This window comes from Natator depressus, chromosome 25 (genome assembly GCF_965152275.1).
Source record: "Natator depressus isolate rNatDep1 chromosome 25, rNatDep2.hap1, whole genome shotgun sequence".
In the NCBI taxonomy this organism is placed as follows: Eukaryota; Metazoa; Chordata; order Testudines; family Cheloniidae; genus Natator; species Natator depressus.
The window spans coordinates 2,014,427-2,039,760 of NC_134258.1; the positions used below are offsets into that span (position 1 = coordinate 2,014,427).

General features: G+C 48.1%; 1 protein-coding gene across 1 annotated transcript; it reads left to right on the forward strand.

The window, feature by feature from the left end:
- The first annotated feature begins 235 nt into the window (after positions 1–235).
- On the forward strand, positions 236–24,284 carry LOC141977964 (uncharacterized). The gene is made up of 8 exons (XM_074939800.1): positions 236–339; positions 1,837–1,844; positions 2,372–2,467; positions 8,558–8,697; positions 12,644–12,911; positions 21,111–21,289; positions 21,929–21,987; positions 24,131–24,284. The coding sequence occupies exons 1-8, from the start codon at positions 236–238 to the stop codon at positions 24,282–24,284; spliced, it is 1,008 nt and encodes a 335-aa protein (XP_074795901.1).
- The last annotated feature ends 1,050 nt before the right edge of the window (positions 24,285–25,334 follow it).

The following is a 25,334-nucleotide window of genomic DNA, read 5'->3' on the forward strand; positions in this document are numbered from 1 at the left end:
GCAAGTGGCTGTGACCAGGGGAAGCAGACATCAGGGTTCCATCTAATCAATCACCTGGCTAACAAGGGAGTCTCCGGTCTATCTCCATCCCAGCCCCCTGGTGTAAGGCCTTGGCAAACCCTCTGACCCATTGTGGGATTCAATTTCTTCTCCTCAGTCACAGAGGCAGAGCACAGAGATGCACAGAAGCATTTTCCATGATACATTATGAAGTTTCTAACTGCTATGACCTATCATGATTCACTTCAGCCAGTGGGACATGCTCCAGGTGTTCAGGCACTCGGAGCAGGGACGGTATGGGACGGTCATTTCATTTTCCAACCTGATAGAAGCCAGAAGGTAAAAAAAGAACAAGCGGAGTCGTTGTGCACACCAGACTCTGTCCCCTCCTTCCCCAACTAGTGCCCCAACTCGGTGCCACTTTCGCCCTGGTCTGTGCTCCATGCCCTATGCCATGAGCTTTCATCCCTGCACCCTCTTTCTTCTCCTCTGTGCCCAGTGCTGACTCTGCCCTCTCTGCTCAGTGCCCTGTGCTCTGCAACCTCTTCCACACTGCAGTGCTTGCGGGCCTGCCACAGTTCCGCACACTAGTGACCTTTGACAGATACAGAGCCTGACAGCCCAATTTCTTGTAGCCATGAGTTTTCTCAACTACCTAAGAAAGAGGGACCCTGACAGCTATGCTCGTGGCCTCAATCACGTTAACTCAGTGGAACTAGCTTTACCTCAGTTGAAAGAAGGACCTGTTTTCCTAGTCTAGACAAGGCCTGTGAGAGCTCTTCAGGGAGTTATATTGCAGTCCCAGAAACCAATGCACAATCTAGAGACAATTTCTTGCTGCACGTAGGAAGGGCCCATGGTGCTTCTGCTCCTCTGTAGCTCAGGAAGGAGGAACTTGCCTGCTTGTTTTTACTGAGCAAGAAAGAAAGAAACTTCTTCCCAGTTGAAAGGTTCAGACTTGTTAAAGAAAGAAAAAATGAGGAGTCCGGTGGCCCTTGAAGACTAACAGATCTGTTAGTCTTCAAGGGGCCACTGGACTCCTCATTGTTTTTATGGATACAGACTAGGGTGACCAGATGTCCCGATTTTATAGGGACAGTCCCGATTTTGGGGTCTTTTTCTTATATAGGCTCTTATTACCCCCCACACCCTGTCCCGATTTTTCACACTTGCTGTCTGGTCACCGCTACCCCTCTGATAAAGAAAGAAAGGCAGAAAGGGAGGCCCAGATACCTGCCTTGGGCTGCTCTCCAGAGGGAATGCTCTGCAGATCTCCTATGACTCTGAGCCTTGCATGATGCATTTGTTTACCAAAGAGCTAGGGTTAATCTATAGTCTGGTGTTGAAAAGAAACAAAAGATGGTTATCTCCAGAGAAAAGGCAATGAATGAGGCTGAAGAACTTGAGTCTCTTTTAAATGAGACAACTTAAAAATGACTCCAAGCTACTGAGAGCTTAATTAGTTTGAAAGTGGTGGTGAGAACAAAGGCCCCCTGAGGGGGAGAAATCCCCCATCCTGCGGTGGAAAACCTGCCCTTTCCAAGCAAGGCTTTGAAGTGTGGCTGGAACCCGCTCCCCTAGACAAGTTGGTGATGAGATTCCATTACTGCTGAGGCCACTTTGGTGTTTATTCAGATCCCAATCTTGGCAACATATGTCAGTAATATACAGACCCATTTGTCTCTGTTGCAAGCGCCTTCTCCCCTGCTAAGGGAGCTCTAGCTATAAATATCTGAGATAGGAATACTGGAGACAAGTCAGTGTCTTCAAGGGTGCAGCTATGAGGGATCTTTCACTGGCTACCGTGCTTCTCAGTGGCTTTTTCTGTATTCCCAGCCTTGTCAGTAAGTCTCATTTCTCTTTTCCTCCCTATGGTTTTTACTGCTCTGTGTGCTGATTTTAAGGAGTAAAGGACTTGCGAATGAACAGGGGAAGTGCCAAGGTCAAGTGTAGAATTATTTTAATACCCGATGCATCCTTTCCTGGAGAACTGGATCATCTCTACTTGTCTGCTCCCTCTTCTATACAGTGCTGAGGTGATTGTCAGACATCAGCAATAAGCTGGGGCATGATTCTGCCCCGCTGAGTAAAGTGAGAATGGGGATGGCTGAATCAAGGATTAATTAATGGTAATTAATGATAGAGTATATACAGTCTATCCTTGCTGTGGAGTAGTCTTGGAGATCTAAAGGGTCATTTCCATTTTTAACTGCTTTGATCCTGCTTATTCCTTAAAACAAAATCATAAAGTTAAAGAAATGAGGTCTGTATGCCTTCTGCTTGGAGCTCAAACTCCCCTTCCAGCTACAGAAGGAAGGCAGCTCAAGCTTGAAGCTGGTGATCAGATGAGCTTTATGTTTTGTGAGTGCAGGTGCAGGAGCCATCAGCAGGAAGAGTGAAGGAAGGAACTTGTTTGCAGAGAGGGGCTGCTGCAGGAGGCAGAGCCATTCTGTCTATATTGGGCACGGTAAGTGAACTTCTCCTTCAGGCTCTGAGAAGCCTGATTCCTTTAAATATCCCCACTCCTGTTCCATCATCAGCATCCCTCTGGACATTCTATGGATGCACACAAGACTTCACTGTCATTTTATTCCCAAAGAGCTAAGGTCTGAAGTAAGTAAATGTAATGGTGGCACCCCAAGGCATGCTGCCTGATCAACCTCTGGGATGCTGCAGTCCTAGCAAGATCCTTGAAAGGCTAATGCTACTGTTCACTTACATAACCAGGTACTAAAAGCACATGTCACAAAATATTAATTAGTGGGAAGATTAGTTAATTGGTCAATACATTCTCCTGAACCAAACAAGCTTTATTTTCTGTACCAAATGTATTGAACTTTCTCTCAAGACAAATGTTTGCATCCTTTCAAAGTTGTATTAGCTCAGAGGTGTATTGTACCAGAACGACTTGATTTTCAGGAGTAATCTTGGGAGTGCTGTGTCCTTGAAGCTGTGTTGGTCCCAGGCTATTAGAGAAACAATAGCTCACGAAAGCTTACGCTCAAATACATTGGTTAGTCTCTAAGGTGCCACAAGTCCTCCCGTTCTTCTCGCGGATACAGACTAACACGGCTGCTCCCCTGAAAGCTGGGTGAGGTTACATCTTTTTCTGGACCAATGTGCCGCTTCTTTTCACAGTGAGTGCAAATTAAGAAATCCGTCAAAGGGCTGTAACTACTGAAAGTTGTACATCGTTAAGCCCCTTTGTTTTCAGTTTAAACCAATTTTTAACAAAAAAATCCTGGGTTTTACAACAATTATTTTCATTTTTGTCCGATTTTCACCCTATTTTTGTATCATTCAAATATATACAAAATAGCTACTCTTATTAGGAAAATACAATACGTTGCAAGAGCTGTATGTATTACAATAATACATTAGTCTGTGTGTAAATGCAAAGCTGCCTGTTGAAGTAAGGCTCTGTATTAGTCTAGAACAGCGGTGGGCAAACTTTTTCGCCTGAGAACCATATCTGGGTATGGAAATTGTATGGCGGGCCATGAATGCTCACAAAATTGGGAGTTGGGGTGTGGGCTCGGGCTGGGGGTGCGGACTCTGGGGTGGGGCCAGAAATGAGGAGTTCAGGGTGCAGGAGGGGTCTCCAGACTGGGGCAGGGGTAGGGTGACCAGACGTCCTGATAAAATCCCGATATTTAGTTGTTTGTCCTGTGTCCTGACCGATGTACGGTCGGGATGCCATTTGTCCCGATATTTTGCTTCGGTGGCACTCCGGCTTTTTTTTTTTTTTTTTTTTTGCTTGGGGGGGCAAAAAACCTAGAGCCAACCCTGGTGGGGGGGGGGGTGAGCCTGTGGCGGCCCCCCCATGTGTCCCGATATTTTGTTCTTGTCATCTGGTCACCCTAGGCAGGGGGTTGGGATGCAGAGGGGAGTGAGGGCTCCAGCTGGGGGTGCAGGCTCTGGATGAGGGGTTGGGAGTGCAAGAGGGTGCTCTGGGCTGGGACTGAGGGGTTCAGAGGGTGGGTGGGGGATCAGGGCTGGGGCTCAGGCTCTGGGCGGCGCTTACCTCAAGCAGCTCCCAGAAGCAGCAGCATGTCCCCCCCTCCAGCTCCTACGTGGAGGCGCGGCCAGGCGGCTCTGTACGCTGCCCTGTCCGCAGGCGCTTGGGGCGGGTGCAGCGTCCGAAGCCCCCTGGCTGCCCCTACAAGTAGGAGCCGGAGGGGGGACATGCTGCTGCTTCTGGGAGCCACGCGGAGCGGGGCAAGCCCCTGACCCCGCTCCCTGGCTGGAGTGCTGGAGCAGGGCAAGCTCTGGACCCTGCTTCCAAGCAGGAACTCGAGGGCCGGATGCGGTCCCAGGCAACAGTTTGCCCACCCCTAGTCTAGAAGATACACATAATAAACAAACAGGCACACAAGCGTTGAAATAAGTGTGCATAGAATATCAGGGTTGGAAGGGACCTCAAGAGGTCATCTAGTCCAACCCCCTGCTCAAAGCAGGACCAATCCCCAATTTTTGCACAAGATCCCTAAATGGCCCCCTCAAGGATTGAATTCACAACCCTGGGTTTAGCAGGCCAATGCTCAAACCACTGAGCTATCTCACCCCTTCCCCTCCATACATGTACATCTGAACATACTGATGCTTCTCATGCCCACCATGTACACATTTCAAGCAGCTAGCAGCTAACAGTTAAAGAGCTGACACACTAAAATGGAAAGAAAACAAAAATCTGTATCAGAGTTCACTTCAGAACACTAGGAAGTATTCAAAAGTTTTAAAAAAAAACCAGGAGAAAAGGATGAAGGTGAGTGTGTGCTTCACATGGTGTGGCCCAATTATTAAATGTAAATATTTATAGGCTAATAGTTCTAAGTCTACAACAGTCAAATGTTTATCCAAATGAAAAGTTTTATTTGGGGATTAAAGAACTATTGTTTTCTTAAACTCAGAGATGGCATGTATTGAATTCTCTTTTAGTTCTGCAGCAAACCACGTTGAATTCCATTAATCAAAGCATTAATCTACTGAATACTTTTCCCCCCGTCCTTCCGTCCACCAAAATAAACTCTGATATTTACCCAGAAAAATTATTAATAGTTTTTCCACCAATTGTCACCTGTTTTAGTTGTTGGAGTAATAAACACCGATAAATTCCAGGGGAAAATTAAATAAAATAAAAACCAAAAACGAAGGGCCCTATATAGTCTTGGTTCCTTTTGCAGCCAGCCAAATACAGTTGTAGAGGCTTCCTAAACCAGCTTCATCTATGCAATTTTGACTGTAAATGTTATATTTAGTGGTTAATGAACAGGACTAGAACCTACAGAGTACTTTTCCCAGCTTTGCAATGGCTCAATGTGACATGTGCCTCAGTTTCCCAGGGCATAAAGCAAGAACAATCATCTCTACCACAGGGAGGGCTGCGAGAATTAATCTCTCTCAATGCTTGAGGTCCTTGGGCAAAAGTGCTGTCCAAGTGCATAGTAGTATCACATCCAAGTTGAGACAAACTTTCTGCTATGGCTTGGAGTTTGGAGCTGTGGCAGGTACTTTTTAGCTGAAGTTCTCATGGTGTATTGCCAGGCAAGGAATGAGGGAAAAGGGAATAGAGGAGATGATAGCTTCCAAACCCCCTCTACATTTTTATAGCACAGAGAAGTCTAGAAACAACAAGCAGAGTATGTCCTTCTGTAGCTTATCTAGACCGCTCTGGAGTTCTTGCCTGCTCCCTTTTGCTTTGCTAAGCATGTGACTTTTATATAGCCCTCATGATCTCAGACACGGTGCGAAACACCTCAGAAAGCCTCAGTCATTGTAATTGTCTTATTATGCTGTCATGCTTGTTAAGAATATGTTCATATTAGTGACTCATTTAGAGGTAGCACCAGGCTTTCTATAGTGAGGCCTCGTATTCAAACTTACACCAGTTTAACTAAAGGTGTGATTTTAAACCAATTGATTTAAAGTGATGAAAAACACGGTGTGGATGCTCTTAATTCATAGAATCATAGAATCATAGAATATCAGGGTTGGAAGGGACCTCAGGAGGTCATCTAGTCCAACCCCCTGCTCAAAGCAGGACCAATCCCCAACTAAATCATCCCAGCCAGGGCTTTGTCAAGCCTGACCTTAAAAACTTCTAAGGAAGGAGATTCCACCACCTCCCTAGGTAACGCATTCCAGTGTTTCACCACCCTCCTAGTGAAAAAGTTTTTCCTAATATCCAACCTAAACCTCCCCCACTGCAACTTGAGACCACTACTCCTTGTTCTGTCATCAGCTCCCACTGAGAACAGTCTAGAGCCATCCTCTTTGGAACCCCCTTTCAGGGAGTTGAAAGCAGCTATCAAATCCCCCCTCATTCTTCTCTTCCGCAGACTAAACAATCCCAGTTCCCCCAGCCTCTCCTCATAAGTCATGTGTTCCAGTCCCCTAATCATTTTTCTTGCCCTCCGCTGGACTCTTTCCAATTTTTCCACATCCTTCTTGTAGTGTGGGGCCCAAAACTGGACACAGTACTCCAGATGAGGCCTCACCAATGTCGAATAGAGGGGAATGATCACGTCCCTCAATCTGCTGGCAATGCCCCTACTTATACAGCCCCAAATGCCATTGGCCTTCTTCGCAACAAGGGCACACTGTTGACTCATATCCAGCTTCTCGTCCACTGTAACCCCAGGTCCTTTTCTGCAGAACTGCTGCCGAACCATTCGGTCCCTAGTCTGTAGCGGTGCATGGGATTCTTCCGTCCTAAGTGCAGGACCCTGCACTTGTCCTTGTTGAACCTCATCAGATTTCTTTTGGCCCAATCCTCCAATTTGTCTAGGTCCCTCTGTATCCTATCCCTGCCCTCCAGTGTACCTACCTCTCCTTCAATTTAAACCCGGAGTATATCAATTTAGTTTAAGTAGATTCCTTATCAAATTAAACTGAATTGATATCAACCTGGTTTAAACTGAACTAAGGTCATGTCTACTTTTGTTGGTAAAACTTTTATCAGTCAGGGGTGTGAAAAGACACATCCCTGACTGACAGAAGTGTCACTGACAAAAGCGCTGGTGTGGACAGCGCTATGTCAGTGGGAGATGCTCTCCTGCCAACAGAGCTACCGCTGCTCATTGGAGCTGGCAGGAGAGCCCTCTCCCGCCAGCTCAGGTCTGTAGTGTAGACATAGCCTAAGGGCTTGTCTACAAGGCGACATTGTCGCCAAAACTTTTGTCTTTTGCGGGTACTTTTAAAAGCCCCCCGCGAAAGACAAGTTTTGCCAACGCAAGCGACAGTGTGAACGTGGCTTTGTTGGCAGGAGCACTCTCCTGCCGACAAAGCTTATGCCACTCGTGGAGCTGCAAGTATTTTGTCAGCAAAAGTGCCGACAAAATACCGATAGAGAGTTGACACAGCCTTGTCACTTAAAGCTGCGTAGTGTAGACAAGCCCTAAGTGTCCACACAAGGCCTTGGCTACAGGAGAACATTGCAGCAGGTTAACTAAGGCCCTGTCAATACTCACAATCTGTACTGTACTGATGGGGGTGCCACTGGAAGAGCGCTCATGTAGTGAGTTATGCGGTGGGAGAGAGCTCTCCTGTGGAGACAATAAAACCAGCTCAATGAGATGCTCTCCTGCTGACAAAGCGCTGTGCACACAAGTGCTTGCGACACCCTTGAGCGACAAAAGTTCTGCTGACATAAGTGCTAGTGTAGTCATGGCCTAATTGTGTGATTTTAAACCGGTGCAAATTTCTATGTGGACACTTATTCTGGTTTAAAGCAGGCCCATTGTGGTTCAGCCTAAATCAACTGGGAACAGATTTAATCTAAACTGAAGTAAAAATGTCCACTGATTTAATTGAAATTGATTTTTAAATTAATGTAAAGTGAAACTGAAGCAACTTTGAATATAGACAAGGCTGCTGGAGAGAACTAGCCAATTTTCTGAAGTATTTCTAGGGGAAACAATTATTAGCTGATAATCACTGGTGTTTCACAGGCAAGAAATGCCCAACTTGAATGTGTGAGACTTCCTCAGGTGGTGTGAGGACCAGCTTGAATGCTCTGTTTGCCCATGAATTAGAGAGTTTACCCAGACACTCCGACTATCTTGGTTAAATAATTCAACCACAATAGAACTTCTCACATTCTCCCTTTGCTAATATGCAGATATAGTGATTCTCACCAAAACACTGGTGGTCTTCGCCCCACTTCTCTTTAAAAACTAGATGGCAGAGACATTGTCATGTGATTTCCTGTGACTGAGCGCATATTGCTTTTTATAAAATATGCTAGAGTGAATTTGCTAGTCTACTACAAAGTAAATCATCATGAACTACAGTCAAAATAAATGACCACATTCTATTTGTGGATTTGTGTGTGTTTGTTCTTTGCAGATTTAGGCAACCATCTGCAGCAGAGGGTTCTTTCAGTTTGTCAGCTCTTTGAGGCATGGATCATCTTTTTGTTCTGTGTTTGTACAGTGCCTAGCACAATCTGGTCCTGGTCCGTGGCTGGAGTCCTAGGCACTAGCACAATACAAATAATAAATAGTAAGAATTTTTGCATTCTGTAGGGATTCTGACTTCATCTTTCCTATGTTCACAGACATCTCTGGCAGTCCTGTAAGTCTGGATGTTGGGATGTGCAAGTCCCACTGTTTATCCCAAAGCATAAACTCACATCAGTCTGGATTTCCAGGGTTTTCCAAACATTCCTCTATGCTGGACTTTCTTAGAACTAAAAAGGTGAGAAATGTGCATTTCCATGTTTTGCTATCACCACAATGGCAGCAGTTACATCCAGAAGTAGGTCATGCATTATGGTTTTCTATATACTCCTAAATAGATCACCTGAAATATACTAAACTGCTCATCTACCACAGGGGTCGGCAACCTGTCAGAAGTGGTGTGCCGAATCTTCTTTTATTCACTTTAATTTAAGGTTTCGCATGCCAGTGATACATTTTAAGGTTTTTAGAAGGTCTCGCTCTAAAAGTCGCTATATTATATAACTAAGCTACTGTCGTATGTAAAGTAAACAAGGTTTTCAAAATGTTTAAGAAGCTTCATTTAAAATTAAATTAAAATGTTGATCTTACACCGCCGGCCCACTCAGCCCGCTGCCGGCCTGGGGTTCCGTTCACCTAGGCCGGCAGCAGGCTGAGCGGGGCCTGCGGCCGGGACCCCGGCTGGCAAGGGGCTGGCAGCCAGAACCCCAGACTGGCAGCGGGCTGAGTGGGGCCGGTGGCCTGGACCCCAGACCAGCAGTGGGCTGAGCGGCTCAGCCCGCTGCCACTCAGCCTGCTGCCGGTCTGGGGTTCCATCCGCTGGCTCCTGCCAGCCAGGGTCCCGGCTGCCAGCCCCTCTCAGCTCGCTGCCGATCTGGGATCCCGGCCCTGCCCACATAGAGTGGGTACCTACCTTCTCCCTGGTTCTAGCCCATTCTCTTCCTCTCTCTCTCTGCACTGAGCTGAGGGTGGGAGTGCACTGAGCACAGGGCTGGGGGTGAAGGAGCAGGCTGGGGGTTGGGGTGCAGGGTCTGGCCAGGAGCTAGAATGAGGGAGGAGGCTCAGGGTTGGGGCAGGAGGTTTGGGTGTGGAGTGCTTACCTGGGCAGCTCCCATTTGGTGAGAGGGGTGCAGGTGGGAATGTGCGGAGGGGGGCATGCAGGAGCTCCCATCTGGTGCTCAGGGTAGGGGTGGGAATGTGGGGGTGCAAGAGTCAGGGCATGGGGTGTGCGGGGTGCAGGAGTCAGAGCAGGGGGCTGGGGATGTGTGAGGAGGGTGCAGGAGTCAGGGCAGAGGGCTGGGAGCATGTGAGGGGGGTTCAGGGGTCAGGGCATGGGGTGTGGGGGGCTGAGTATGTGTGGAGGGGTGCAGGGGTCAGGGCAGAGGGCTGGGTGTGTGTGTGTGGGGGTGCAGGGGTCAGGGCAAGGGGCTGGGGGTGTGGGCTAGGGTCGTGGGGATGCTCCCAGACCCCCGCCCAGAGCGGCTCAAGGCAGGGAGCTGGAGGGGATATGCCCTGATTCCACCCCCCTTCCCCAAGGCCCCGTTGTGGCTCCACTTCTCCGCCTCCCTCGCAAGGGCCATCAGCTGATCGGGAGGGAGAAGGGGAGGGGAGGAACCCAGCAAGCTGGGGAAGAGGCGGGGGAGAGGGGACCTTGCCTTCCCTGCAGCAGCAGCTGGCAGGACCAAGCTTCTTCACCCTGCCCCTGCGGGGGGGGGAGAGAAGAGTGGGCCGGGGCGGGCGGGATTTTTAATGGCTCACTGCTGCCTGCTGGAGTCCCAGCCGGGATTCGGCAGCGGGCTGAGTGGGGTCGGCGGCTGGGACCCGGCAGGCAGCAGCGTGCCATTAAAAATCGGCTCGCCTGCCATCTTTGGTACACATGCCATAGGTTGCCGACCCCAATCTACCATATTGTCCTGCCAGCCCAGAATTCTCCTTGGGTGTCAGAGAGAAACAGCCAGAGCTCAACTGTATATGGAGATACGCAGGTTAGACAAACACTTGTCAGGGGTGGTCTAGATAGGACTTAGTCCTGCCTCAGTGCAGGGGGCTGGACTAGAAACAGTGTTGCCAACTCTCATGATCATTATTGTTTTCCTTAAAGCCCCAGTCCCAGGAGTCAAGTGGATATGTGATGATTTCAGCCTTCATTCCTAAAGAAAAACTATGTTTCTAGCCCTCATGCCTGAGGAGAAAGTTTCCATATGTGACCCCAGTGCCTCCCAAAGAGTCAAAAAGCAGAAGGCAAATAAAAAGAGCAGCAAATCTATTATTTGTACATGATCTCATGATTCTAAAGCCAATCTCATGATTCTTGAACATTTGGGGTTGGCAATGCTGCTTCCAGTCCTATATTTCTATGATTCTGCAATATTTCCTACATTATAATATCTTGACTAGATGGTGTTTGATGGACTTTGGGACAGTGGCATAGCTAGGACAGGAAAACTGTGTGGGTCCCGGCTTTTGGGTGGGCGATGACAGGGGGCAGGAAGGGCAGGAGGGATGGGGGGCCATGGGAGGGGGGCAGGAAGGATCAGGGGTGCAAGAAGGATCCAGTGCCCTGGGGGTGGGGGGCAGGAGGTGGGTGGGGGAGCCCAGACCCCCTCTAACCAGCCCTTACTGCTCAGCAGGCACCAGAAGATGAGGCTGCCCCTCCAGACCCCGGGTCAGTGTCCATCAGCCCAGCCACATGGCGCATCCATCTCCTGCTGGTGCCACGCGCTGCTGCCCTGGTCTCTGGCCCCAGCGCTAGACCCGCCCCCGCGAGGCACACCCCCTGCGGGGCTAGCCCTGGACCTGGACACGGGGGCAGCAGTGCGCCGCACCGGTAGGAGAGGGACACGGCCGGGCTGACGGACACTGAGACAGGGTCAGGAGTCTCAGCTTGTGGATTCGGGGGGCTCCGGCCCCAATCTGGGTGGGCCACGGTCCACCCAGACCCACCTGTGGCTAAGCTCTTGCTTTGGGATCACTTAACATCCCCCCAACCCTTGCAGCCTAGCACTGATGCTGGTACTTTAGGCCACATCTGCTCTACTCTAGGTCCCAGTAATTAAAAACTTCTTTCCTAAGCTTGTCAGTTTGCACAGGTGGGAAGAGGCCAGGTGCATTTTCCTGTCTGGGGCAGTAAAATTGGCAGCCACAGAATCAGATTATTTGTTGTGGTGTTGGCCTCTCTCTACTTGGCCATCAGGGCTCTCCCAGCAGATCCTTAGTAGGGATACTTCCCCTCTCTTTGTGTAAAATGACCTGTGACACTTCAGCCGAGACAAAGAACCCTAATTAACAACTAGCAAGCGCCCGTGCTGGTCAGGACTTGTCTCCCCAAAGGTTGCAGCATTTTAACTATACCCATATAAATACAACAGTACAAGCCCTTAGAGTGGACACAGTTATCCTGGTATAAATGTGATCTATACCAGGATAGTTATTCCTGTAGAGGGAGGGGCAGTATTCATAAGCATGTTTTCCACTCCACTTTCCAAGTCATTAATGAAAATATTGAATCGTACTTGAACTAGGACACAGCCCTACAGGACACCACTAGATATATGCCCCCAGTTTGACAGCGTACCATTGATAACTATTTGTTGAATGTGTTTTTTCAACCAGTTTTGCATCCATCTTATAGTAATTTAATTTAGACCACATTTCCCTAGTTTGCTTATGAGTATGTCATGGGGGAGTGCATCAAAAGCCTTAGTAACGTCAAGTTTCAGAGTAACAGCCGTGTTAGTCTGTATTCGCAAAAAGAAAAGGAGGACTTGTGGCACCTTAGAGACTAACCAATTTATTTGAGCATAAGCTTTCGTGAGTGAGCTGTAGCTCACAAAAGCTTATGCTCAAATAAATTGGTTAGTCTCTAAGGTGCCACAAGTCCTCCTTTTCTAGTAACGTCAAGGCAAATCATGTCTGCAACTTCACCCCATCTGCTAGACTAGTAACCCTGACAAAGAAGAAAAACAGGTTGGTTTGGTATGACCTGTTTGTGACATCTCAGTGCTGACTATGCCTTAAAACCCTATTATCCTCTAGGTGCTCACAAACTGATTGTTTAATAATTTGTTGCAGTATCTTTCCAGGTATTGAAGTTAAGCTGACTGGTCTATAATTACCCGGGTCCTTTTTGTTCCCTCCCCTGCTTTTTTTAAATATACCTGCTGCCTTGTGACTGTTCTGTGCAGTTGCAGGACAGGCAGATGGAGCTGCCTCTGTCGACTGGAGCAGAACGTTCCTGCCCTTTGGATTCCCGTTGTGAACCCACTAGAGTTCACGTGGAGCGGGTGCTGCTGTTTGAAGGGGTTCAGGAAGTGGAAGTGATTGAGGCCTGCCAGTGTAATGCAAGCCCAGAGGAGTGTCTCCGGCTGCCATCCCTGAAAACCTTCTTTCCGGACACCCCGTTGGAGTTCACTGTGGATGTTGGAAAGTGCTCCAATCCAGCCCATGCAAGAGGTATGGAAAAAGAGGAGGAACTTTTCTCTCTTCATCTTACGGGGTGGGCGAGAGGAGTTGATGAGCTGAGGTGAACACGGGGAAGGGGTTACTCCTTGTCATATCTCAGGGTTGGGATCAGCACCTCAAATGCTACTATTGCAACCTGAGAATGACAGGTGAAATCTAAAAAACTCCCTTATGCTACTTAAAGCTATGTCTGACTATTGGTTAGACAGGAGGGTAGTTCATATGTTCTGGCATTTAATGCAAGTCCCTTGCACTGAGGCAGCAGGGTGTATGGATTAGGTATGGGGCTTGATGCTGAGGACTCCTGGGTTCTAGTCCCACCTCTGCTGTTGACCTGTAGTGCAACCACTTGACCTCCCTCTGCCTGAATGCCCTCTTCTGTAAAATGGGTTTGATGATAATTTTCTGCCTCTGTGAGTTGACATGAGGACTGATAACAATATGCGCCTTTCATCTGAAGATAATTTACATGGAGTTCTAAAGGAATGCGGAACAGTTAGAGGGGCCACCCGCCAGATGAGACATTACAGTGAGCACAGCTGCACCGCTGAGAGGTCTCCCGGGTAGCCGGCAGGAGACAGCTCTTCTGCCAACATAACTACACCACTCCCTTCAAGTGGCAGTACTCTTCTGGCAGGAGAGCATCTCCCACCAACGTAGCGCTGCCCACACTGGCATGTTTTTCGGTGAAACTTACGTTGGTCGGGGTGTGTTTTTTTCCTGACTGACAAAAGCGCTAGTGTGGACAAAGCCTAAGTTTGCAGATGATATTGAAAGTGGAGGCTGAGCAAACAGCAATGAACAGTGCACCCAGCTTGCAAAGGGGTGGGCAGTAGGTGGCTAATGCATTTAACTGGAGACAAATACCAAATAATTGGGATAGTAGCAATGAACTTGTCTGGGAAATATGCACTAAATGCACTATGATCAGGCGTAAGTATATGGGAGTAAGGATTACTGTGAAAAAGATCCTGGAAACCCTCACTTTAGAACAGCTGCAGAAAAGAGGTTAACAATCCTAGGGGCTTGTCTACTGGGGGAAATTGACCAGAAGAGCTTTGTGGAATAAATTGTTCTGAAATAACTGGCAGTGGAGACATTCTGTTCCAGAATTTATTCTGGAATAGTTAGCCTGCTTTGTGAGCACACAATTATTCCAGAATAAAGTGACTCGGTGCCCTAAGTGATGTTTGACAACACAGGAAGGATTCGGATTCAAAATGCAGAACTTGCTTTGTGGAAGCTTACCTGCGGGAGGCAGATTCAAGGAGGACAGAGGTTATGACCAGTGGGGTTCATGGTGCCTGAGAAGGGACTAAGGCTATGTCTACACTGCACACCTTACAACGGGGCAGCTGCACCGCTGCAAGGTACGCAGTGTAGCCGCTCTTTGTCACTGGGAGAGAGCTCTCCTGGCAACCAAGTAAAACCACCTCTAACGGCGGGCGGTAGAGTCATCGCTGGGAGAGCGTCTCCTGCCAGTGAAGTGCTGTCCGCATCGGCGCTTTCCATCGTTAAAACTTTTGTCGCTCTGGGGTGTGTTTTTTCACATCTCCGAGCGACAGAGGGTTCCATGAAAGTGCAGTATAGACATCAGTAGAGGCTGGTCTGGGCTAGTGGGATAAGCACAGTAGGTGACTGATTCTGCTAGAATAACCAGCAGTGAAACAGTTGCTAGTTAGGTTTCAAAGTTAACATCACATTGAAATAAAAGGGGTGCAGTTTACATCGTACTTTACAGGCCTGCGGACAGCAATTCCGAGCCCCAGGGCAGAGCAGTCAATGGGCCCCCTGGAAAGGGATGTGCCCGCCCGGCTGCCTTCACCATTGCCAGTACCACCCGGCACGCACCTAGGAGACAGGCAGGGCCGTACCTACCCATACGCAAAGTACGCAGCTGCGTAGGGCACCAGGAAATTTGGGGCACCACATTTCCTGGTGCCCTACACAGCTGCATGCTGCTCTAGCCCCTGCTTTGCCTCTTCCCCATGCCCCCGCCCCTGCTCCACCCCAGCCCCACCCCCACTCCCACTCCACCCCTTCCCGTGAGGACTGAAGCAGGGGTAGGGCCTCCCCTGCACTCACTGGGCGGCAGGAAGTGGAGCGACCCGGCCCCAACCTGCTCCGCTCCGCTGGCTCATGCTGGGGTGTGGTTTCCCCCTGCCCCCGAGCCTGCTCCTGCCCCCCTGCAGAGGCCTGGGACCAACCACCCTATGGCAGGGCAGGGGTAAAACCCCCTTTAAAGCCCTGCCAAAATGCTGGCTGCAGACGGCTCTCTGGTCAAAAGGCCAGGTAGAGAGACATGGGTATGCAGCAGGGACCCAGCTGTAAGCCCTAATGAGGGCTAGCTCAGAGCAACAAGCAGGGCCCAGTGGGAACAGCTGGGCTAAAGAGTGGGAGGGCTATAAAAGCCCTGGGAAAACCCCAGTGAAGGGATGGTTGGGGAGGAGACAGGAGGGCTGTTTCTCTGTCTCCTTATCCACTGGAAGGAACCTCAAGGGCCAGAAGACCCTGGGAGGGGTCTGGTGTGATTGTTGTTGGGGGAATTGGGACTGCACAAGAACTCTGTAAATAAAGACACAAAGGTGAAACCACTGAAGAAGGTGGTGGGACTCTTTATTGTACCAGCCTAAACACAGGGTGCAGGCACAAAAGTGGGAGCGCCGGCATAGATCCTGTGACCCTCCCCCCTGGCGTATGGAGGCCTGGGGCCCCCCCCAGCCCCCCCCCCTCCCTGGGGGGGCTGTGTAGGGCACCAGAATGGCTAGGGATGACCCTGGAGTCAGGGCCGGATTGATTTTTTGTGGGTCTGGTGCCAAATATATTTGTGGGCTCCCATGGGGGCAGTGGAGCATGTTGGGGGGAGGTCGGTACCCAGAGCGAGGGGCCGGCAATGGGGCATGGCATGGCAGGGGTGGCCCCACTCTGCCCAGCCCAGTGCGAGGGCACTATTTACAAACCGACAGCTGCCAGATGTACAGTGGTCTGCCCAACCTTGTGCTGCTAGCAAGCCCCTTCCCCTCTGGGGCGGGCTCGTGCTATGCCACACAGCCCCACCTCCCAAAACCCGCCTATGCCCAGCCTCCTCCCTATGCCAAGTCCCCCCCCCCCCGGCCTACAGCCCATCACAGCAGCCCAGCACCCTGCATGCCACCGTCCCTGCCCAGCGCTCCCACAGCCCCACCTCAACTTCCCAACACACACAAACCTCCCCCACTGCCCAGTGTCCCACACCCCCTCACAGCCAAGAACCCCACACAGACCCCCCAGAGACCCACTCCCCCGTGACCTGCCCCCTGGCCGCACTCATCAGCCCTGCTGAGCCAGTGCAGAGCAGGGATCCCCCCACCCAGAACAGTCCTAGAGGGCAGAACACCTGAAGCTTGGGAGCACAGAGCAGTCCCATCCCACGGGGCCGCACCCAGCCCTCCCTGCCTGGGGCTGGTTCCTGTGGCGGAGAGGAGGCGTTTCCTTGCAGGGGCAGCACAGAGCAGCCACCAACTTCCCCAGCCCGCCAACCTGCCGCTTCTGCTCGGGCAATTTAAAAGGGTCTGGGGCTCCCAGCTGCCACCGCAACCATAGCAGCAGACCGGCTGGGGGCCCCGGGCCCTTTTAAATCGCCCGGGCACCTGGGCAATTGCCCCCATTGCCCCCCCGCCCCCATTCGGGCCTGATACTTTATCTGGAGTGACCTCCAGCTTTGAACTTGTAACCTTCAGTGCTAAAACCCTGACTTTCTGCTGCTGGACTTAAACCAGTCCAGTCCAGCAGCTGTGAGCAGCCGCAGACACATGAGCAGAGCTGCTCAGGAACCGGAGTGTCCATTCTGCAGGGAATTCTAACATTTCAAAATGTCCTTTCATCCTCACTTGGAATGAAAAGTTGCATTTTCAAAATTTACCGTAAAACAAAAATTGCAAAAAATGTTTCAGACACATCAAAACTATTTTCTTGAAACATTTCATTTCAATGAGGTTGAAAAGTTTCATTCAAACTTTATCGTTTTGACTTTTTGGTCATGTTATAACTTATAACATAATATAGCATCTAAGTTGAAATGATAAAGTCTAAACAAATTATTACAATAACTTCCTGTTGAAAATTTTGTTGAAATTGATAGGATTCCATGGAACCTTTCAGTTTTGTCAAATCGGTATTTTCTGTGGAAAAACTCTTCCATCAGAAGGTTTTTGACCAGCTCTACTAATAAATATCTTATGTGGACCAGCCACTAGAGAGGGACAAAAACCCACTCTCCAAGTATGGGATATGCAAACAGCAGCAGCACAGAAATAAGTCCGGAGAGACTTAGACAAGAAAGGCCCAGATTTTTAAAGGTATATTGGCATTGCTGCGCTCAGCGTTGTGATGCCTAGTAATTTAGGAACCTAAAACTCATTTTGAAAAGTGATTTTAGTACTCTGGGGGGCCTAAATCTTATTAACGGCAAATGGGAATTAGATTCCCAAGTGCCTAAACCCCATAGGCTGAATTCATTAGGTGCCTAAATCCCATAGACTTGCTTGGGTGCCTAAATCAGCTAGGCACTGCAATGCTGAGTTTGGCAATGCCTAGATGCCTTAAAAAATCTGGTCCAAAGCCAATGGTATGATAACAAGGAACACAGGGACCTCTGGGTGTGAAAGGTGCTGTTCAGACTCCCGGAACAGAGCGGGCATGTGTAGTGAGTTTGGCCTCCTCCAGCCAGACAGCATGTGTGAGATCCAGTAGGAGGACACAGCCAACCAAGAACTAAAGTGAGTGGAAGTATTGTATATGCAAATTACACAGGTGTAAGGGTGGAAGAATTAGGCCCTCTGTCTCCAAGCTCAGTGGAGGCTTTTCTTTCCCTCAGGATATTCCATGTGTGGTTGGAGGAATGTGGTGTGGGATGCTGAGCGTAGCAGAGTCTCTCTACTTAAAATATCTTTTGTTCCGATGAAGTGAGCTGTAGCTCACGAAAGCTCATGCTCAAATAAATTGGTTAGTCTCTAAGGTGCCACAAGTCCTCCTTTGCTTTTTGCAGTAAGATATGTGAGGAAGAATCTAGTGGTTAAAGCCCAGGGGTGGGACGCTGGAGATCTGGTTCTGTTCCTGGCTTGGCATCTGACTTCCTGTGTCAGCTCAAATTGCTTCTCTTTCTCTGTCTCTCATCTGTAAAGTGACAATAATGGCTGGGCTGAGATTTTCAAAGTTGCACAAAGGACGTGGACACCCAGTTCCCATTGGATGAATTGGGCCTCAGAATCCTAGAGGCAGATCTGAAAATCCCCCAATAGTTCTCAGTTTTCAGAAATAACCAGGGATTATTGGGATGCCGAAATTGAGACACCTTGAGGGAGCCCAGTTTCCAGACAGTGCTGAGCACCCACCCTCTGGAAGTCTGGCCCCTTCTAGGCATCTGCTGCTGGGCACCTGATCGCTGGTCAGTTTCGAACATTTAGGCCAATGACACCTTTCCTGTGTTGTCAAGTGCCTGGAGATGCACAGCTGGAAAAGCACAAAGTATTCTCACACCCTCTTTACAGCAGTCACAAAAGCTGAATGACTTGCCTGAAGGGCTGGGGGGGAGCTCAACCTACAAGCCAGAGAACCAGAGTTTGACTCCTGGGTCTGATTCTTATTAGCTGTATCACTAGCCACCCTCCTCCACCTGTAAAACAGGGATCTTCATCCTTATTTACCTACCTCACAGGAGAAAGGGGGCTGAGAAGGTTAGAGAAGAACATCTGTTCTTATGCTCAACTAATGCATTAACAAAGAGCCATATTGGACAGACTGTGTGTACCCTTCAAGTCAGTCACTTTGCTATTTTAAATAAATGTAGTTTGCTTTAAGAATGTTGTTGCTGATGAGGGTTATTTCATATCACAGTAGCCACACTCAGGATGAGGAAACCAGTGTGTGAGCCCATGACCTGGCACCCCAAGGTCCTGCTTTCAATCTCTCCATTTTGTTTCCACTCCTTGGACATAGAGCTTCCTCCTATAAGGAAGTGAGCTGTAGCTCACGAAAGCTCATGCTCAAATAAATTGGTTAGTCTCTAAGGTGCCACAAGTACTCCTTTTCTTTTTGCGAATACAGACTAACACGGCTGCTACTCTGAAACCTCCTATAAGTGCTGAATCTCGCCGTGTCTCAGTCTCCTGTACTAATCCCTTCAGGACATTTTGTAGTTTATTTCTGCCCTGGTTGTTTGCTCCCCATCCAGTGCTGGCATCATCTGCAAACTGGACCATTGTTGAATTTACACCTCCTTCTAGGACAGTGGTTCTTGTGCTGTTTTCCACAGAGCACTGCCAGGTGGTTTGCAAAGCCGCTTCTAATAATGAAGCATCTGTTGGTCTTCTGTCAGGGATGATTCTTTCTGCTGGCTCTAAACCACTCCGGAACTCACCTAGGGTTTGAGTTGCTGATGTTGTGGTTTTGACCAACTAAACTGAAACGACTACCTCTTCACCCGCTTTCCCTGTGGCTGCTGTGTGTCTGTCTTTGGGGTAAATTCCGCTGCGATCAGTTTTTTGGACACTAGAACTGGATGAGTATGAGACATGCAGGAAGACAGTACCCAGCTGCAGAGCGATTAGAGAAACAAGGGGAGAGTCACTGCCAATACAAATAAAGTGCCACACCCAGGGCACCAAGACAAAAGGGGAGGTGTAGCCTAGTGGCTGACCCTATTAATGAGTTCAGTATCATCTTGGCTTCTTAGAGGGGTTACACAGACCAGACTGGATTCCTGGCTTAATATATTGTCTTTTCACACAGCTACATTGTGGCTTTGAAACCACAGATCTTGTTTGGCAGGGGGACTCGAGGATAGTAATGCTGAAATCCCTTGGAAAACCAGAGAGGGGGAATGTCATGCCCTTTAGTAGGGTTTAGTATGCACAGAACTGCATCAGTTCTACTGGCTGGTGTGGGCCATGGTCCCACCCTTACACCATCCTTTTGGGTTGTCTGTCTCAAGGAGCAATCTCCTCCTCCCAAGTTTACTGGAGCTAGCCATTGTCTGGACATGTACTTGCCTCAAAGTAGGGATGGGATCAGGACTGGGAGGCTGGATGGTTAAGAGTCCATGGGAGAAGCTTTAGTGTAAGAAGTGAGTCCACGGTAACTTTTAAAAACCGCTGAACAAGAGTGCTGATGAAAGGGTTCATTAGTGTAGGTCACAGCACGGAGCCCATTGAATACGGAGCCCTCTTGAATCCCCGTAATGATCACGCCAATAATACGTGCCTTTACCAGTTTCCAGACATTTATATATTGACTCCCTTCATCAATTGCCTGGAATAGATATCAACCCTTGGCTTTATCAAAAACACAGCATGAAAATGTACAGCTCATAAACCGTAATGCTGTGCAATGGAGGAATATCAGAGAACATTCATCATCTCAATGAGCCAGTGTCTGTCAGACCTGAGTGAAAATAATAGTGAAAATTTATGGAAGGGCAGGAAGTATTCAACACTAAGATCCAAAGTGAAAGTGTGAAGCAGACGTCAGACCACAGTGATGTCTGCTAGCTCAGGCAGGGGATCATGAGGAGAGGAGCTAATCAAATCCAAAAGGCGATCCAGAAAAATTGAACATCACAATATGCTACTTTACCACCCAACGCCTCAAAGTAGCTCTGAGGACAATACTTTCCTTTGCAAAGGGCTTTGGCTTCCTGCACAATGTAAGAACCATGTAAAAGTAAATTCTCTTCCTCCCTAGACCTGTTGGTAGCTCAGCCATTAATATGTTTAAAAAATTATTAAATATTCATTGGGTATAAGTCTGGCAGCTCTTCCTCAGGCATAACTCGAACTGATTTTGAAGAGTGGACTTTGGGATTTGGCCCCTGGAGAAGGAAAGTATGTCTGTTGGGTGCAGGATGTCTGCATCTAGCATAATATCACTGCCACACGCAGTGAAATCACCAAGGCAGCAACATAACAATCAAAACAGTGACTCAAGTTGGCAATAAGAAGTGTGCCCAGGGCTTGCTAACTGAGAGACCAGCTCCTAACCTAGAAAGTGAGCACTTTCCGTGTTGTACTTTGATTTAGGCCTGATTCTGCAGCTGCTCTGTACGCAGAACTCACGCTGACAATGCCCAGCAGGAATGCTGCACATGCAAAGGCCTCAGGACGGGGTCCCACATGAAATTACACTCTCGTTCTCACTCTCGTTCTCTTTCAGGAGGACTCTTCTGTGCACCTGTAAAGTTCGATTGTGTTCTGATCAAAAGCCCAAGTGGTGTTGAGGTGGTTCAAACTCTGGAAAACTGTGAAATGAAAGAAACCTGCTATCGAGTTTCCTATGTGGAATACTATTATGAAATCATACACAACTCTGCTGGGGACAGTGAGGAGCGACTGACGGTTAGTCAACTGCATGCGGCTCTAAAAGAGTCTTAGGGTTCGTCCAGACACAAAAGGTGTACTGCTTTAACTACAAGCCGCACAATTCCCACTTTTGCGTGGACGCAAGTTAAACTGGCTTAAGGGTGCTCTGTACAGGTATCGCTATTCCTATACAGTCAAGGGCAATTAGTTATAATGGTGTAAGCAAATTTATACCAACATAACTGGGCCCACACTATGGGTTATACTATGGTTTACTTCATTAAAAAGTCACACATCTAATTGAAATAGTTACACTGGTACAATATCTGTGTATTGGTGAGGTCTTACTTCACTGCCATGGATTACTCTGCAATCCCAAACTAAGTTATAAAGTAATTCATTTTATTTTCTTGGGCAAAAGAATTAAGTCAAATGTTTAATGTGACTTTAAAGTACTTCTGACACAATGAAAGCTGCATCCTTTACCAGAGTTAATACGATTCATCAGTTAAAGATAGGTTAAAATAACCCCTTGCATGTAGACAGTATCCGCACACAGCACTATCCCACAAGCAAGACTTACTGCCAAGTAGCTGGAATGCTGTGTCCCTTCGGGCGTTTATCGGCAGGGCCTTGCAAGTGATTTTAATGTCTTTGTTTTGCAAATCTTTTCAGGAAATTGATGTAGGACGGTGCTTGGGGAGCTGCACCTCAGGGAATCATTGCCTGCTTAGGTAAGCACAGCTGTTCACACACAGCCCCTCCCCTTACAGTAGGGTTAGCAAAAATCCTCTAAAAATGCAGCTTCCTTACAGAATGAAGGACAAATTCTGCACAAACTTATATCTGTGTATCTCCATCGACCTGAATTCAATTGAACAAGTGTAAAGTCAGCATCCAAGCTGCCTCCAAGGAGTCTGTCATTTTCATTCCATTGCCAGCTGGTACCGTTGGGCTCCTGTCTCAGAGTTTGGTAGGGTATTTTGCACTGAGTTCACTTGGTCTTTCGCAAATTCACATCCCACTTTGATATTTCTAGTAATGTCATGAGAGCCGAGCAAAGGGAATCAAGCATAGACTCTGAAGATGGCAATCCAAGTGTGAGTTTTATAACTTGGACACTGTTTCTACATCAGTGGGTGCACTATAAGAATCTGGACAAAGAACTTGCAAGCTTTCTTGTTCTATCAGACAGCCAAATGCACACGTATTTAATAGATTCTAAAGCCAGAAGGGAGCACTGTGATCATCTAGTCTGACCACAGGCCATAGAACTTCTCCCAAATAATTCTAGATCATATCATTTAGAAAAGCATCCAGTCTTGGTTTAAAAATTGTCAGTGATGGAGAATACACCACGATACTTGATAAATTGTTCCAATGGTTAATTACTCTCACCATTAAACATGTATACCTTATTTTCAGTCTGAATTTGCCTGGCTTCAATTTCCAGCCACTGGATCATGTTATACCTTTCTCCTTGAGACTAACACTATAAAGCAGATTTTCTAATCATTTCATTGTTCTTGTGACTCTTCTCTGAACCCTCTCCAATTTAGCAACATCCTTCTTGTTGGACACCAAAGCTAGCCAGGATCTTATTGAAGACACTATGGCAATGATGGCCCTGCTATCTGTGGCCGAAATTGCCTTCTTTGCCCATAGAAGTCATGGCATGGTGAGGTGCCATCCCCGTGGAATCTTTCCCCCTTAAACTGCTCTCCATAGATGTCCCTCTGCAGGCATCCCAAATCTACAGCTGGTTTAAATGAGAGAGGGCTGGTAACAGGGTGTTCTTGGTGACAGTCTTTGGTTTTCACATTCACTTTCTCCCTTGATGTATCAGAGCCTGGATTTGATCATCTTTTTGACATGCTGCAAACTCACCTGTTGTTCTAGGCCTTGTCTGGGTGGGTGGGTGGGTGAGGTTTGGGAAATGGGAAGTGGTGTTGCTTGTTTTGAGGTTTGGTGCGGTCAGAACTTGTCTGGGGATGAGAACCGCTGTCTTTCGCTGCCTGTTGACATGTATTTGGCTACAGTTTGTTTTAGTTTTGCACCATGCCTAGGGAGTTCTGATAAGCACAAACGGAAACAAATAAGCAACAATAAATAAATGATTCCCATTTTACAGATGGGGAAATTGAGGCACAGAAAGATGAAATGGCTCAACCAAGGAGCCTGTGAGAGAGCATCAAACAGAATCTAAACTGGCAGATGCTCCAAGTGCATCTTTCCACTTCTGGGCTGAGAGCAGCCTAACCACTCTCCACCCCCACTGTCTAGAGTCTTCTGTGCAGTTTGCTAATGCTTTCTCTGGGTGTTTAAAAATAGTTTCTTTGTACTGTTACTATTGCTTTGTCCTCTTTGCAGTGTCTCTGTACATACTGAAGACTGTAAGCTCTTTGGGGTAGGAACCACTTTTTATTCTGTGTTTGTACAGCACCTAACACAATAGGGTCCTGGTCCATGATGGGGGCTCCTGGGCAGAGAGACAGTGTAGCCTAGTGGAAAAAGCACTAGACTGGGACTCAGAAGACCTGGTTCTATTCCTGAATCTGTTGTTAGTCAGCTGAGTGACCTTGAACCAGTAAATTCACTTCTCTGTGACTCAGTTTCCCCATCTGTAAAATGTGGGGAAATGATACTTCCCTTGTAATTGGCTGTGAGATCTACTGATGAAAAGCTCTGTATGAGAGCTGGGCATTACCACAATACAAATAATAATTGTGCACCCAGGCTTGCTTCAGAGACCAGACATGAGTTGTGAGCCCAACTTTGTCAGAGGATGTGAGCTATGAACCCAGATCCCTGGTCAGACTGAGAGTGCTACATCTTCTGTGCATCTTGGTAATCAATGCTTTTGTTTTTTAACTGAAGGGATTCGCAGAATGGAGAGAAATGCCTGGTTTGGGCGGAAGGTGCCTCCAGCCATTGTGTCCCTCACCAGTACAACACACACACATTCAAGAGCCGCAGTGGCAACATCCGCACCGTCTTCGCCATCCAGAAGTGTAAATGTGGGAGTTATTAGAGACTTCGGGGAGTGAGGGATTGGAGCTTCCAGGGAGGGGAGAGTGCAAATAGCACCTTGTCCTGCCGTGCCCACCCTCTGCCAGACTGTCTGTACTATATGTAAATGAGAGAAGGCTATTTTATAAATTAAAGGTATTTTAAACAGTGGTTGTGTGGAAATTAACTACCTCCAGAATGTTTTGCAGCTTTTTAATAAACACTGCGGGCCATAGTCTGTGACTGGGGAGCGTTTGCAGCTCCTAAGGACTCCAGTGGGAGCCCATGTGTATCCAAAGCCAGAATATGGCCTTGTAAGAGCCAGAACCTAGAAAGGCTAAAGATGGGCTTTTATGTGCCTCAGTGTTCTTCTCTCCCATGTTCTGTGTGAATAACCGCATGCCAAACACACCTGTCTGCGTGTCCTGTGAAAAGAGGCAAAGTGCATTACTGCCGAGAGACAATTCAGCTGCGCAGTTAGGGGGCCTTCTCAGGACTGACCCCACCAGGATCCAGTACCTTTGTCATTTTTTAGTTTTTACAAATATACACTCACATACAAAATATGCTTGAACTGCGACAACATGGATAATGCCCCATAACACACACAGACACGGAGCGGAGGAGGCAGGAGAGGAAGGAGGAATCAGGGGAGAGGGAGCAGCAGTGGGGAAGCAGTAGGAATGGGGGAGAGGGAGGCAGGGGAATGTGTTGGAGCAGAGGCCCATCTGGACATTTCCCTTTCTTGGTGTGTAGGCTCTGAGCAGTCCCAGACCTACACTGTTCTGTTTTACAAACAGCCCTGGCCTTGGCAATGGGGAAGTGTGCAGAGGAAGGAAAGAATCTGAACAGTTTCCTCCTGCCAATTAACTAAAAGCTACTCAAATTGCTTGTAATTAGCTCCTGTGTATTCTGGATAATTAGGAGCCCTCTCACGCTCCTTACATTGGATTAGAATAAATTATAGACACCGATTTTCAAAGGAGACTTCGACATTAACCTAATCCCATTAAACCTTCATCTCCTGTACCGTGCAGCCCAGCAGGGGGCTCAAATGGGCCAGGCACCCCAC

Coding starts and splice junctions, on each gene's coding strand:
- LOC141977964 (XM_074939800.1), top strand. CDS start 236: ATGATTCACTTCAGCCAGTGGGACATGCTCCAGGTGTTCAGGCACTCG. Junction 12,912..21,110: donor CAATCCAGCCCATGCAAGAG/GTATGGAAAAAG, acceptor CTCTTTCAGGAG/GACTCTTCTGTGCACCTGTA. Junction 21,988..24,130: donor GGGAATCATTGCCTGCTTAG/GTAAGCACAGCT, acceptor TTTTAACTGAAG/GGATTCGCAGAATGGAGAGA.